General features: G+C 39.4%; 1 protein-coding gene across 8 annotated transcripts in view; it reads left to right on the top strand.

The window, feature by feature from the left end:
- FRY (FRY microtubule binding protein) overlaps positions 1-16,831 on the top strand; it is a 379,103-nt gene that overhangs the window by 255,383 nt on the left and 106,889 nt on the right. For all 8 annotated transcript variants that reach the window (XM_019530102.1, XM_019530097.1, XM_019530098.1 and 5 more), the window contains 5 exons: positions 4,332-4,500; positions 5,257-5,347; positions 8,657-8,739; positions 13,695-13,845; positions 14,891-14,994. In XM_019530102.1, the coding sequence (XP_019385647.1) occupies positions 4,332-4,500; positions 5,257-5,347; positions 8,657-8,739; positions 13,695-13,845; positions 14,891-14,994 (598 nt within the window). The remainder of the gene's footprint in view (positions 1-4,331; positions 4,501-5,256; positions 5,348-8,656; positions 8,740-13,694; positions 13,846-14,890; positions 14,995-16,831) is intronic.

Below are 16,831 nucleotides of genomic sequence, written 5' to 3'. Positions count from 1 at the left end.
TTTTCTTTTTTTACATACACTAATGCTGCTTTTTGCAGCATACGGTTAAAAGAAAGGAGGTGCCTTTGTGTCCCATCCTTAGCTTTGCCAAATGAATTTAACTTCTTTCATAATTGCATCTTGATTGAAATACTTCATTGCACTTTAATTGACAACCTCATCTAAACTGTAGTGCTTTGATTATGTCCCATTATATCTAGATAAGATATCATAGTCAGTCTCCATGATCTACTTTTGTGTGACACACAGATGCTGCCCATACCACCATAGTCAATAACGATGATAGGCAGTTCATGTCATAAACACATTGTCCATCTATTAGGTAACTTGTAGATCAAGAATGGCCAACCTATGGCATGTGTGGCATAGGCAGTCTTTTTGTGTGGCACATAGCAAAGCATGGAGGGGAGGTGCAACACAGAGGCATATAGGGCAGGGAGCAGAAAGCAAAGCAGAAAATCAAGCAAGGAGTACAGGGTAGGGTTGCCAATCAAAGGGAGATGGAAATGGTACTCAGGGAATGGGGGCGGCAGGGAGGGCACACCTGCTAGAAATGCAGGCCTCACCATTGTAGATAGCAAGCTATGTATATTAGTAACAACAAATATGTTTTTATATTCTAACACATGTAGCAAAAGTAAAAAATGCATTTGGCTAATATTAGCGACTGCATTAAACAAAAACACTTGATTGGACATACCCTGAAAAGTCAAAAATGTAAGAGAAATGTTAAAGTATGTTTAGAGTAGGTTAAAGTATGAGTAGAGGCACTACATCCCAATATTAATTTATATTAGTCATAGCAAAAATCATCAAATTGCCTTGAATATCAGAAATAAAATAGTGTGGTCCTTTAGATCAGCACATCAGGTACAGGTTCTAGAAAGAAAGACATCCATTGTTCATGTCAGTTCTTGTCTACATGGTGTGAAAGCAGACTTACTAACGCAATATTTTTTTTTCACTGATAATCTGCAAACTCCTTGCTAACAGTTTTTTTTACTGCTATATACTTTATATAATGTAAATATAACCTTTTTGCCAGGCCCCAGATAGCACTAACAAGGGCCAGGTTCAAATTTAGGGGTTTAACACCAACTTTCTAAATATGGCTCAAGCCCCACCCACTTGTCACTTACTCTTTTCTCAGTTGCTACTTCTTTTTTTTTTTTAATTAAACACATCGCCAGGGATCCCAGCTTTCCATGATAAAAAACCCAAAATTCTCTCATACAAATACATAAAAATCTGTGTATTTCCATGGTGAGCCCCCTCCAAAATACTGATTGGCCAAAGCCCTGCCCCTTGATGCTGACTGGCAGAGAGGGGCAAGGCTGCATGACAGGCAACCCTCTCATCCAATTAGCAGTGGAGGGAGAAGGGAGCAGCTGCCATTTTGGCTGCTTCCCTGTGTGCCAGTGGCTTCTGCCTCCCTCCCCCCATTGCTTCCTTATGGCCACAGAGAAAAAACCACCTCCCCTCTCTATCATCTGCCTTCAGGTATTTGAAGACTTATCAAATCTCTCCTCAGACTTTTCTGCATGCTAAACAACCCTAGGTGATTCAAACTTTCTTCATCAGTCTTGCCTCCCTGGCCCCTAATCATTTTTGTTGCCCTGCACTGGACTCTTTCCAAACTGTCCGCAATCTCCTTGAGGTCTCGGACTTGATACTGGAGTAGTCCAGGTGAGGTCTCACCAGTGCAGAACAGAGTGGAAGAATTACCTTGACTTGCACTTGATTTGCAAGTGCCACTCCTCTTAATACGATCCAAAATGCTGTTGGCTTTTTCTGCAACAAGAGCACACTGTTAGCTCATATTCAATTTATAATCCGCTGTATCCCCCAGGTCCTTCTCTGCAGTACTGCAGTCTAGCCACTCATTCTTCAGTCTGAGTTTCGTGCATGCAAGTATTCCATCCCAAGTGCAGGACTTGGCATTTATCCTTGTTGAGTCTTACTTGCCTGCAGCAATTATTTTACCCACTCCTCACTCCCACATGCTAATCATCCCTATCCCAGACCACTCCTCAACCTTACCCCTGCCAGCTCTGCTCCCCCTCTCCCAGCACAAACTCCTGCTCACTGCCTTACCCCATTTCTGGCCCTATAGCACCATGCTGGCTGCACCATCTGCCTTGCTGTCGCACCTTGTAGCTCAGACTGCCCAGGGGCCATGTTGCTCTGCCTACCTTTAAGGCAGCAGTCATTTGAGGCAGGTGATGGCTGCCAGGACACAGCAGCAGCCTGTGGCTGACATGGGAGGGAGTGGGGGTTTGTGTGGGCCACAAACCTCTGCCAGAGAGCTCCCTGCAGGGCACTGCCACTTGCACACAAAGTGGTGCAGTTCTTTTCTATCTGTCCATCAACACTTACATCCTGCCTCTTCCTTACAGCTCTTCAAACCAAACACGCTGTTTCTTTGTTTTTTATTTGACAGCTTAATTTTTAAAGACTTTACAGACAAGTTATTTCAGCTTCTTCATTTTTTAAATACAGATTATCTGTAAATTTACAGACATTTGGCAACCCTGCCTAAAAGATGGAAACATCCTAAAACTAAGAAGCGAAAGTTAAAATCTCATACATAATGCATTACTTTCTATTTGGGTGTTGATAAAGAGAGAGGCATTGGAAATGTTTGGCAGCCCAGTAGAAAAATAAATCTTGAGGGGAAAAATTGCTTGTTAATGCTTGTAGCAATTTAGATTTGTTATAGTCAAGTTAACCTGAAATAACAATGATGCCATTCATCCCCACCCACAGTAATTAGAAGCAAGAATGCAATATGTTTAGTACATGAGCAAAATAATTAACATCTAAAGATAACACCAACACGTTATCAACAGCATTCCAGCTCAGCGGGCTCCAAAAGGGCACACCACTGCAAGATTACTCATTTATGCTTACCCCTCTCTCTCTCTCTCTCTCTCTCTCCCTCTCTCTCTCTCTCTCTCTCTCTCTCTTTGGAATCCATGTGCCTCTGGCATTTACCAGCTGCTTGTTTACTTCACCCATCTGTTCTGGCTGCATGGGCTCAAGCAGTGGCATGCCTCTAATACTTCCCAGCCAGCTTTTGTGAAATGGCAAAGATCACTGAAAGGTGTCCAGCTGGTCTCTTCTACCTCTTTCTTTTAAGTGCCATTTTCTGCTTTGCCTCCCCTCCCTTAGCTTCTGCATTTGCAAGTTCCATGCAAGTTTTCATAGAGTTGTCCATTTCTAATCACACTACGAATGATTGGGCCAGACCATTTACTACCTACACACTCCTTTAGTAGTAACTGCAGTGAGATAAAACAAGCTCAGCTTTCTTCAGTTACTTTAATGAAGTCTTTAAACAAGAGCATGTTCCCTGTGTCAAAAAAGACAGTAAAATAATTAGAAAATATATAAATCACTCAGGAAATGCACAATAAGTGTTGGATAGATTAAAAGAAACAAAATGTTCCATGAAAGTAAAGGGGGGGGTGCCATTCTTTTGAATAACAGTGAGTCCAGCGTAGTAAATCTTACTGACCTGTTGATAACATGCATTGTATGCTTAGGAGCAGGCTTTCTTGGGAGGAATAGTCAGCTGATGAACGTACTGAAAGTACAGTAGATCTTGAATCAACCGTCTGTGGAATTTCTGCTGTGGATACAGGGAAGGATGAGTTCTTGGCGAACAAACCAACAAAATCTTTTCCATACAATTTGTTTAAATAATACTTATTTAGTTGTTTCTGGGACAGATTGTCAAAGCTGAAGGCATGCGATGCATGCGTAACAGCTGTGTTATGTTTACGCATACTGTTACTCTGGTTACATTTCTAAATCGTTAGCCATATTCTTTGTGCGTAAAAATGCTTGGCTGTTACGCACAAATGAAACATAAGCCTGATATTTCAGGTTGAAACTGGGGACCTGTGAAGTACGGCCAATTTCAGCTCAGAGGCAATTAATATACTCAGAATATAAATGCTTAATATGCATAATTAAGAAGTAATGATGAGGTGTTTTAATGACACAGCACTATATATGCTATACTAATAATGATATTGGTACAGCATTATACTAAATAAAATGACAATTTCATTTAGCATATTTAAAAATTCTGGATGAGAACAACGGACTAAGGAACCAGATCAGTGATTTGCTGTTAAGGAAATCAAAGCAGGGGTTATATTAGTATTAATATGAACAGAGCTTAATTACATTGTTCTAGCATCTTTTCAATATTAATATATGTATTAAGGCTGATGAGATTGCTGGAGTGTAATGTGTATTGATTATATACATTATTCTAGTTTTATTTGTTGTGTATGAAGACTAATAAATGTCATGTTTTTCAGATCAAAAAGGTTGCAATATATCTGTGTCGGAATAACACTATTCAAACAATGGAAGAGCTGCTTTTTGAGCTGCAGCAGACAGACCCAGTGAACCCTATAGTCCAGCATTGTGATAATCCTCCTTTTTACCGTTTTACTGCCAGCAACAAGGCCTCAGCTGCTGCTTCTGGTATGGGCTAAATGTTTTTTTAGCTATGACTTTTCACTACTTTCTCATTTTTTTTCAGATTTTTTTAGTTACTTCATGCACATTCATATCCATATATACAAGTGCACACATTTTAGGGCCTTGTTTCACATTATGGCAAAAGTTTTTGCATTTATGGAGTATTTCATGTCTTGTAAATTTGCATTCACTTTTCCTTACCATTTGAAAAGGTTACGATCAAGATTTGGTGAAGTATTTGAATTGGTTCTTCTATCACTAGTATCACAGAATGATATGCCACCAGCGACCCCATAATCACAGCAGGGAAATCTCTTTGATAGCCTAATACCTTAATTGTGTTGTAGGCCTAGTTTTGAAGGACTTATGTCACTTTCAGAAGAAGGTAGTCAAAGAGAATATGACACAATAACACACTGCATGTCAAGCTCAGCATCACCAGCATCCTACCAAGTTCTGCAGAAACAGTAGATTAATCTGCTTTTAACAAGCTCTTAGTACGGAGCGTGAGAAAATGCCACCAAATTAACCTGTCATTTGGTGCACTGCAGATCATGCAGGTAGAACCTGTTATTTGGAGATGTCATTATTAATTCATGCTAGTGAAACTGATACTGTATATGTGTAATTGCTGTTTTTGCTGTGGCCAACAACAGAAACTTACAGGGTTTTTTGTTATGTTAGTATGAAAGAAAAATAACTCATAAAAATATTATGTACCATATTTAATGGGTGTGCTTGTTGCCATCCCACATACAGGAACCACCTCTAGCAGTAACACTGTTGTAGCTGGCCAAGACAGTTTTCCTGACATGGAGGAGAGCAGGATGGTGAAAGAAACTGATGAAAGGTTTGTAGAATGTGTGCATTTTTCTTCAGTATTAAGGGTCATATCCTCAGCTGGTAATATCAGCCAAGTGCCATTGTCTTCAGTGGAACTACACTGATTTGCACTTGCTGATGACCATAACATTGTTTTTATTCCAAGATGAATGGTTTAATGCTTCCAAATTGGCACTCAAGGAGGTAGGTAGTAAAAGCAGTTGTACCCAAGTTCTGGTTCTGGTTATCAAAAGCTGTTATTGTATATGTATGAGACCTATTCTAACCAAATTGTGCTACATAGCTCATATTCTTGTAGACTCTATCTGGAGAGAAGAAAGCAGAGCCAGGGAATTGGCTTAGTAGGAGTCATGTCCTTTTGGTCCATAGGCAGTTGGTGGAAATTTGTGTACACCTCAGTGGGCACTTCTACATGTTCATTAATGCAGTGGTTACTGTGCAGTTAATTTAGTACTTCTTTAAGCAAATACTAAATATAATCAATAAATATAATGAATATAAAAGTATATACTAAATAGAATCAATTTAGTACTTTATAATCAAATACTAAATCAAGTACTATTCAAGATCACAGTCACACCGGCAAACACCTTTTAAGTGACACTGACTGTGCAGTAGCCTAATAATACTGTTCAGTAGCACATTAGCATTGTTTGTGATATTACGTGCTACTGCACAGTATTATTAGGCCACTGCACAATTAGCGTCTCATGTAGACGCACCCGGTATCCCTAACCGCAGAGAAAAGAAATGTCATTTCACTCTCTTTTAAATGAGGTAACTATATGATAAGGAAAGTCCATTTTCCTTATCTGAAAAGTATTTGCCAAGTGCTCCTATCATGTATTTTATTTCCAGTCTCCTGCATCCTCTATTTATTGTTTTACTTACAGCAAAATGGTGAATGGGTAAAGACACAAGTTGAAGGGATATAATTTATCCCATAGCACAGAATAAGTTTATTTTCTTTTCTCTTAGTAAAAGCATTTTTCTTCATAAGGGAAATGTACCCATTAGTGTATGTTAGTCTGTGGTTTTTGTTGTCCATTAGTATTACTTCAGAGTCAAGGATCTGAGCCATCTTTCACAAGTTTGGGGCTCAAATGAGCAAAGGCAATCTACTCCAATAATTTCTCTAGTTTCCTGTTTTATATTTGTCTTTTTTCAGATCAGTCTAGTAATTTCTCCTTACCATGGGCTAGATTAGGTTTTTAGGTGATCAGGCATCAAGTACAGTCTGTAAACTTGCTAGAAAAGAGAGTGTAACCAGACTGATACATCAGCATAGGCAGCAGAAAGATTTGTGTGAGCGCAAGGAAAATAAGCCACTTTGCCTCCAGGTAGCCTTTTCATTATTTCTTCAAAAAAGTTTATAACTATAATGTGTTACATTGAGTTTTTAAACCTGAGGGGCAGACAGCTAGAACAATATTTGTCATTATCTGCACCAGTTCAAAACTTGCCTGTACTTTCAAGGGTCTTGGCATTCAAACCTACAGAAGACTGAAAGAGTGACAGCAAAGGGAAGACTGCCATGGTATATATTCTTCCTCCCCAGTGGAGGACTCTTAAGAAGAAATGAAGAATAATTTGTCAATTTATCACAGTTTTTATTGATATTTATGGATTCAAAGAAAGCAATAGCCATGAGTTGTTTCAGTACTGTACTTCAAAAACAACGTGTAAATCTTAGAAATTTCTCTTAGTATTGACTTTGTGGGTCAAGATATAATAAAAAAAAATCTACAGTTAGTAATAGAAGGTTTCTTAACTGCTCTTACAAGAATAGGGACATTGTGGAATAACATATAATCAAATTAGATGATACAGTTCATGCTGGAGAAGCAATAGCACATAAAAGGAATGTGTTTTTGAGAAGTGTAAAATACCTCTGACTGGTCTAGAAAAAATGTTTGTGCCAGTGCAACATCATCATGCTGCATCATAGCTTTCCCAGGTGATTTTGCTTTACTTTATGTGGTAATTTGATGCAGGGAGAAGAAGGGAGGGGTTATATCATAATGATACTCTAGTGTGGCACCAATGCACTGTGTCATTAATGTGTCATGTTATGACAGCTATATGTTTGTAATGTCACCATGTCTCTTACATGGTGTTTTATCACTCTTTTATTTTATTTTCAAAGTCTGTCCACTCATATTCTGTCATTGTCCATGCTCCCTATTGATGTTATGGCATTCTGCTGAGAATACAATTGGTTATTGTGTGTTTCTTTATAGGTGTTTTCCCCTCAACATTTCTTGTAATACACTTTGCTAACTTTTTAACAAAAGCCAGATAAATATGTCAATAACCTTCAATTCATATGCATGCAGAAAAATGCAATAAAAGAACATTATTTCAAGCATTTGAAAATCAGCAAGTGCTAGATTTAAGGGAGATAGCAAACTTAATTTTGCCTTCTTATGCATTTATCTTGTGCCCTGAATGATGTAGGTGTCCTCTGGGTGAAAAGAGTAAGATTGTTTTACAAGAAACTATCATAATATGTGCACTTAAAGGGCAAAAATTAAAATTGAAACATTACATCTAATGTTTCCTAACTTTGGAGGGCTTGATTTTATTAATGTTCTTGTAATGCAGTTTCCTTTATGCAGTTTCCTGACTTCACTGTGACAGTCTCTGTCCCATTTTTGCATCATGAGCAGGCCTTGAACCTGCAGCAGAAATTTCTGCCACTTATTTTTGGAGCTAATTTGGAGAAAGCAATGGATGATGGGCTGCTGCAAAAGGATGAATCGCTAAAGCCATGTGATAAGTCCAAGGAGTGATTGTGAAGGGTTTTGTCTGCCACCAGCTATATACCAGACCCTTCAATACACCTGCTTTGGCAGCTTTCAGATTTTTATAACATATTTGCAACTGCTTCCTTAATAACACCATGGCCATATCCTGAGAATGTTCATGATCGGTTACTGTTTTGGCAGTCTACCAAACTTTCACCAAGGATCACAGGTGATGTTGAGGAAATGGCAGTAGTTAACACTTTATACCTGAAAAAAGCCTGAATAATTTCATGGTACAAACAAAAGGTAGTTTTGTATCCTGAGGGTTTCCCCTTTGTTGAATTTCAAAAGCTTGTTGCAAACAAGGGAGATGTTAGAGCTCACAGACAGATTCCAAAATAGGAGGTGCCAGGCAGTATAAATAGAAAAGATGCTGTCAGCTCACACATTAAGAAATCATAGCTGGAAATAATGAAAATAGAGATATTTTCTTCTTGAAGCAATTGTTTATGTAACTGTTAAGTTAATCTAAAGAAAGCTTTTAATGAGGATTTTTCCTGCATTTCAAGGTTCAGTAATGTAATCAGAGTACATACTCGGCTAGAGTCAAGGTACAGTAACAGCTCTGGAGGATCGTACGATGATGACAAAAGTAAGTCCTTATATTCAGCCTGGTGCAATTTCTTTGGATGTTTGTGGGAAAGGAAACCTTTTATTTGTAGGTAGTAAATAAAACGTGGAAAAGTCTTCTGTATAGTCTAGGCACAGCTTAGGAAGTTCAGTGCTGATAGCCTCCCCATTTATTTTTAAACTGATCTTAGGCTTAACTCATTCCTTTGCTATCTCAGGGCTCAAAAGAACCTCTGCACAGGCAGAGATTTCCTGGAGTGAAAAAGGAGGCCTTTCCAAGCAGCAGTGCTTGGAAGTGCTTTCACTTCACAAGATATAATGCTCCCAGGGGCTCTATGTCAGCACACTGAACATTAGCGTTTGACACATCAGGGTAACAGATGTAACCAGCACTTCCCTCCCCACCCTAACAAAGCCTTGCCAGTATGTAGGTGTGGCCAGTATAGCTATGTGGCCCCTCAGACATACTGCATCACCAAAACTTATCCCTGTCACCTGTAACTAACTTATGACTGTCTCCCATGGCAGGGCATTTGGGAGAGGAGTAGAAATTGGCCTTTGACATTTTATATAGAGAGTATTGGCAGAAACTTGACATATCTGTTATTTATTCAATTTGGCTATTAATTTGGGAAGTGGGGTAGCATGAATTCATTTCTGTAAATGATGGTAAAGAAGCTAATGAACAGATTTCATTTAAACCCTGAACTATATGTTAGAAAGGACAAAAATTCCTCAGCATATGGTAATTGATACAGCAGTGTTAATGAGGATTGAATGAATTAAATTTGAATATTTTCAAATGCATCTACAGCTGGGTAGTTTTAACTAAGGTTTTGGACAAGCTGGCTTCAAGGGAATAGCAGAGTGCTGGCTGAATGGAGTTTTGGAATTTTAAGTACTTTTGTTTGATTCCTGCTTAGGAAAGCAAGAGTTTTTGTGTACCCTTTCTAAACAGACAGGATTGCATTAAAGAAGTACTTGACACTATCATCAGTTTCTCCAGTTAATGAAAAACTGGGAAAGCCTGAATATTACTGTTTGGATCAAATTGGGGTAACAGTAGCAAACTAAATATTTCTGGAACAGTGGCTCCAAAAAGAGAAGAACTGGAAGACTAAGAAAAAAATGGGTATACCACTACTGCCTGAACTCCAGATTAGTTACGATTACAGCAGTTGTCTAGAGAAGGGATCAGCAATCTTTTGGGAGCCAGTTTAGCACAGCTCACTTTAAAGGTGGGCCACTGCCAGAGATGTAAATAATGAAGTTTGGGTCCTGCACCCAAGCTAGTGACTGTCTTCTGTGTCCTGCACCACTCAAACCACAAACTACCACCCCAGTCCTCTCTGTTCTGTGCCAAGTACTGCTCTCTCACTGTAGCTGCCCCTCACCCATGCTGTCGATTTGCTGCCTAAGACCAATTTGATGGCAGCAGGAGCCACAACTGCAGAAGGGGGGTGTGCAAGAAATTAAGGACAGCTGGGATAGTAACATGCTACTGATTGCTATTTTCAGCCTGGTCACTGTTCACGTTGTTTCCTCTGATTTCCTATATCTGCCAAGGTCCCAATGCACATGCATCCATTGACATGATGCAATCACTTCATGGCCCAGATCTGACCTACAGCCCCTGGTCTAGAGTCTTACATCCTTTTTATATCAATCCAACATGCAGTTAAGTAAAGTTTACCCATGCATTTGGTGCTTTTCATCTTCAGAGTTCAGAAAGGACCTACTTCCTGAACATCAGCAGTGTAATTTGGTCTGTACAAACAGAGAGGAAAAAACAGCCCATAGCTGTAAGAGCATAATTCTATATTTCCAGTAGTTTGCCAGTCATCACAAAATGTGAGGTAAATAAATGTTGCTAATTTCTCTCTTGCAAATAGCCAAGCCTGAAAAACAGACTTGTTGAAACTGCCCAAGGCTAAACAGGATTCTGTGGCAAAGTCATAATTAGAATGCAGGGTCTTTGCCCTCAGTTCTATTTGTAGTTCCTTCACCATACTACCTACCTGCCTTACTTGTCTTTCCAAACCTCTTCTTGACTTAGTATCAAAGCACAGCACCTTAATTCAGAGTCTTCATTCTCTTTTCCCTCCAACTTCCATTTTGTATAACACACCAATTTAACTGCATACCCAGTTACGCAGTTACCACAACTGGCACCAAAAACAGCAGGCTGCTTTCTCCAGTTGGTTGAATCATAGTGGCATTTGCAACAAGCTTATGTGCTAAAGTAACTTTCTGTTTTTTCAGGAAAACTGGGGGGTGGGAAGAAACTCACACCAAATCAAGACCTAAGTTAAGAAAGGTGATACTTTCCTTTGGTCCATCTCCTCAAGCCGTGCATCTGTTTATCCCTGATTTTACCTGCAAAGTGCTAACCTGCACAACTATAAAAAGAATGGTGCAGTGGTTACTTCTAGGTTTTCTGACAAATATCAAGATGTAAGATAAAATATGTGACACTTAAAATGGGGTGCCTTATATGGGCATGTTTAGAGTTCTCAGGCATTTATTCACACCTGGAAGAAGGATAATTCTTCTTTCAGCTCCTCAGAATGCAGGACAAGCATGCTTCTACCTTTTGCATGTCCGGGAAGCTGCACAAACTGACCAGTTGCAGAAAGCGAAACTGTACCATGGCTTCTCTCCACTCTCCCCTACCTGCTTGATATAGATTGCATTCCCAAGAGTCCAGATCAGTCTGTCACTGCCCTTCTGCACAAGGATTTTTTTTTCCCCTGGTCTTTATGGAAGAGATCTTATTTGAAAGGATAAAAAGCTTCTTATCTCCCTTGCTCACACAAAACCTTACTGAAGGGACAGGGACATTCTGTGCCTTAATGGGGTAGTTATTGTACTGTTAAATGGATTAATAGTAAATAACAGCTATGTTGTGTTAAAACTTGGAAACTATCTGGTAAATCATCATCCTAAGTTCTGTAAGGCAAATAGATCCTATTTAACTCTATTTATAGAAAATTTAATTATGCAGATTAAAATGTCTAGATTTATCTGTAGAAGGAGTAAAATATCACCTACTGGAATACAAAAAGAGTTGGCATAAATTTAAGCCAGAGAGAAAAGAATAAATGGAAAAAATTCACTCCCTAAAGGATCGTATTTGGTAATAGTAAAAAAGACATGAAAAGAAAAATCAGACTTGCCACTCCTGCACTCTGGAAGACATGGAAGACATTTTGATAAGAATTAAAAGTAGTGTAAATGAGACAAGTGGCATGCCAATGGGAATGTTGGAGCTTGAGGAACCAACATAAAATGTTGGCTACATAAATTAACTGGCTGAGAGACAACACTGAGAATTTAAACAATGCAGAAAAGAAGAAATTAAGGGTTAAGGAAATGGGCAGGATAAGAAATTAATTTTAGAATATTTCAGAAAGACAACTCCAATTATTTGGATATGTGTCAGAAAGGGATTTGGAAAGTACTCAACACGATGCTACATATCTACATACAATGAATAAAAAATAGAGAAAAACTTGAGAATGCATTGCATGGACTCTGAAGAATGACATAGAACAAAACATTTTAAAGATGAATGAGGCCATGAAGCAGGGACAAGATATAAAGTGGTGGTAAGATTTCATTCTACAACATTGCTGATGAGCTGATGGACAGGAATAAAAGAAAAAATCTATTGTTTATTACATCCAACAGCTGTCTCACTAAACCTAAACTAAATGCATATTTGAGAAGCTTAATAAATATTTCATCCCCGTTGAAAGAAATTTACCACGCTGAAGATGTTTTCACATTCCTTGTTTTCTCTTGCTAAATCAGCAGATTTAATTTTTAGCTTCTCTATAGCATGATTCAGTGGGGCATTACAAGAATATGACACTACTATATAGCTCCCTGCAACAGATGCCAGGCTGTGGCCGTTATGTTCACTGAACTTTAATTTTTGAAGAGTGAGTCCATTCATTGCCAGTGATCTGCTCTGTGATATAGATCCTAAGTTACTAAAAAACAAACCAAAAAAAAAAGGAATTTAGCTGCAGCCCCATACAATTCAGCACTGCCTGTAGGCACTATGTGGGGGCCCAAGGGCCCTGACCCCCCCTCGGGAAGAGGGTGGGGTAACCACACATCCCTAATTATGCAGGACAGTCCCAAAATGGGAACATCAAGACCCAGTCCTGGGCTGCATGATTCAGGAACAGCATTTGTCCCAGATTCCCATTATCGTGAAGGGATCCAAGTGTCTGTTTACTGCAGGAAATAACGGATTCCCCCATGCATGCATGTGCCTCCCAGACTTGTGTGCAGGGCAAGCGTGGATGTGGGCTGCCCACTGTGGTCTTAGGGCTCCCCACCCTGCTGCTCTCCCCCTGGGAGCCCCACACCACCATAGTAAGGTGCCTTGTGCCTGCCTGGCAGTAGCAGGGGCAGCAGCACAGAGTTGTGCCCCCCATTACTGCTGGATGACACAGAATGCCTCACTTTGGCGGCATAGCCAGCACAGGGCTCCCAGGGGGAGGGCAGCAGAGCAGGAGCTCTGAGCCTGTAGTAGACAGCCTGCATCTGCCCCCAACCCCCCTACAGACTCTGATCAGCTCTGCTCCAGCCATGCCACTGCAGGGGTGGGGGTGGAGCATCATCTTAGGCATCCCTCCCCCCTTCTGCTCAGCTCTGCTCCAGCCATGCCACTGCAAGAGGGGAGGAGGAGGGGGAGAGGCAGGGGGGGCATCGTGTTAGGCACCACACCCCCCACCAGCAAAACTAAAAGTCAGCACCTATGGCGCGGCTTGCTTGAACTATGTTACATTGGTGAAGGAGGGATTAAGCATGCAGCATTTATTATTGCAAGCCTAATGTCATCCTGCAAAATGATTCTGAATGATTGAACCACTGCATTTAGCATGAACTTTTTTTCAACCCTGAATAATAAAGCTGTTGGTTTTTATGACATGCTAAAACATATTTTATTACTTTACCATGCAGATGATCCTGTTTCTCCATACACAAGCTGGCTGTTGAATATTGTTGAAACCAAACAGCCACAACCCTTGCCAATGCCTTATAATGGGGGATGCTGGGCACCACTAGTTGACTACCTCCCAGAAACCATCACGCCACGGGGACCCCTACATAGGTGAGCATTACAGAGAAAAGATTCATCTTCCACCATACATTTTTACTGTTCCAAATATTTCCATCTGAAATCAGAAAGATTTTCATTTAGACTTTATAGTTCTAATGCCTCATTAAAACTGTAGCTTGTTCCTGGTGGGTGAGATCAGAAGTACTGATAGAAAGTACTGAAGCAACAAAACCTGACTAGAAACTAGAACATTATCTTTCCCAATCCTTTAAAAATTGCTATTCAAAAAACATTTTTCTCCTGATTTTTCCTTTTTTTTGTTCTTACTATGCTGTACATATGCTGGAACTCCTCTTTTACATAATCTATATTGACATGAATACCATTGTTGTACTATGTTGACATGAATACCATTGACGTGAATACCATTATTAATTTCAATAATTGTATTTTACAGTAAAGTATTATAATTTCAGGTACTGTGACTTCATTTTGACATTTATATTCAAAAGAAAATTTAAATTTTACAAAATATAAAGATTATTTAATTCTTGCAATAAAGCATTATGTATACTCATTTTTTTTGGTTAAATGCACCTTGCACCATAAGAGCTTATGACAGAGATCAGTCCAGGGCACTGTTGTGTATGCCCTTATCATTATCATTATTATCCTTATTAACATTAGTTTTAATATTGCTGATTTTTAAGAAATGATCGCAATGTAAAAAGTAAAACAATAATCAGTTCCAGCTCTGAATAAGAGGGCAATTGCATGAAAGCTATGACCTGAGTACATCCTGAATATGCAGTGAGCCAAGCCTGCTATATTTTATCTTACTGTTTCTGGTGTGCTGAGCAGCAGTCATGAACTCTACCAAATTGTGTGATAGATGTAGATCTGGAATAAATTGGAAACTAATTTCACTTGGGATACATGTCAAGAGCTAAATTTCATTTCCCAGCACTGTATATCTAGTGCATTAACCCATGTCCGACCTTGTCATGTCTTATCAGTTCTCATGTGATTGCATAGCCTATTTCTGTTTTCTATCTCCTAGAAGTTTTTAAATTCCTGTTGTGATTTTTCTTACTAGGTGCAATATTGCTGTCATCTTCATGACCGAAATGGTAGTGGATCACAGTGTAAGAGAAGATTGGGCCCTCCACCTTCCCTTATTACTTCATGCTCTCTTTTTAGGTAAGACCAGTGGAACAAGAATTAAAGAATTAAAGTATGAGTGCATTCCAGTGCCAGTAGTCTCAATGAGACAGTGGAGTTAGCAATATTTAAAATTTTCTTTTCATACCTTCCCCTATAACCTTTATAAGCTCTCTCTTTTCTCACTGGTGTTTTGTAACATCTGTTCTTGAAAATGAACTTGATCATCTGGATAGTCATTATTGCAGCATTTTTTATACCAGCACTCACTGCTCCAAGTATTTTGTTGCCTTCTTTTGCCCTAATTTTAATAAGACATTTCAAGCTCTCATAAACAAGTGTTTACCATACTAAAGTAGCTAAGAACTGTATAAATATTATCTTACTTATATAAGTGCTAAAGATTTTCTGTAGTACATTATGAAAATAGTCAGAACATATGCAGTGAATTAATAATAACTGGCACTCTCAATTGAGTTCTTAATGGGAAGAAGGCCAGAATCCAAAATTTACCACCATAATTGCAACTAATTTGCATTCTTGTCAGTAGTCTCAGAACAGACACTCAGGATTCAATGAGCAGGTAGACCAGTGATTCTTAACCAGAGTGCTGTAGCACTCTAGAATACCTTAAGATCCCTGGCAGAGTGCAGGACTGTTGCAGAGCTCTGGGACAGTCCTGCAGTGCAGATGGCCATGGGGCTTGAGTTCTCAGTGCTTGAAAGATTCTGTTGATAGAGATGAGATCCTTGATTCTACTTAGAATTCGGCTCCTGCCTCCAGAACAGGGACCTTGTAACCATACAAAACCCCTGTTGAGGCTTTCAGACTTCTAGATATCCTGTCCTTTTTTGCTGTGTACACTTACAGTACCTTTCGTACAAGATTATGTAAAATACCTATCTCCTGAATTCTTCACAGGTAGCTCTAAAAGAGTATACAAAACCAATCTTAAAACGTTCTAGGCAACGGCAACATTTGGCTTAAAAATAAAAATGGATTTACCCTTTCAAACTTAACTTGGAATCAAGACATCAGATATCATGAGAAGTTGCTAAAAGGACAAAGAGTGTAGCTTTAGTGTAGTGTGAACCAAACAAGTAACTACAGCTGATAAACTAGCTAATTAGCCAGGTTGGTTCAGTTGTAGAGGTCTGAAAAATACACCTGTGGCATTTGTAATCAGAAATGTTATGAGTCATTCTAAAACGTTATGTTTTAATAGATCTGTTATGAGAAATCAATGAAGATACTTAAGACTAGAAGTAATATTCAAGGCAGTGGCCACATCTATGCAGCCCAGAGGCCCTGTAGCTCAGCCTGGTGCAGCCCACAGGCCTTAGGCCTAAGCTGGCACAGCCTGCAAGATGTTTGGCCCCCAGCCACTTAGAAGTTGCATAGCCCCATCACTAGTGGTTAAATGGAGAACAGGATATATAAGGCCTGGAAACATAACTCAAGGGATTTTTGAGAGTGGAATGTAGAAGTCAAATGTAATCCCTGGGTAACTTTATGACTTATATTTTGAATTAACATTCTGTTTTATTAAGGTTCAGTTTCATAAAATTGCCATACAGCCCATGTAAATGTTTCTGTGCTCTTTTTAGCAGACCTTCACAACAGTAATAATAAACCTGTTAACCAGAATCATGAATGCAACATCCTAAAATAGTAGTGATGTTATGCTTGAATGTAAGCATCTGCTGGCTGGGAAATCGGCTTCGTGGTCGGACCCAGAGGGTTGTGATTGATGGCAGTCACTCATCATGGTGCCCTGTGACCAGCGGGGTCCCTCAAGGCTCTGTCCTGGGACCCATACTGTTCAACATCTTCATTAACGATGTGGACATTGGAGTCAGGAGTGGACTGGCCAAGT

Source organism: Crocodylus porosus, unplaced genomic scaffold (genome assembly GCF_001723895.1).
Source record: "Crocodylus porosus isolate Cpor-Errol unplaced genomic scaffold, CroPor_comp1, whole genome shotgun sequence".
NCBI lineage: Eukaryota > Metazoa > Chordata > Crocodylia > Crocodylidae > Crocodylus > Crocodylus porosus.
The sequence above is the reverse complement of the archived record's forward strand: the minus strand, read 5'-3'. Positions and strand labels throughout refer to the sequence as shown.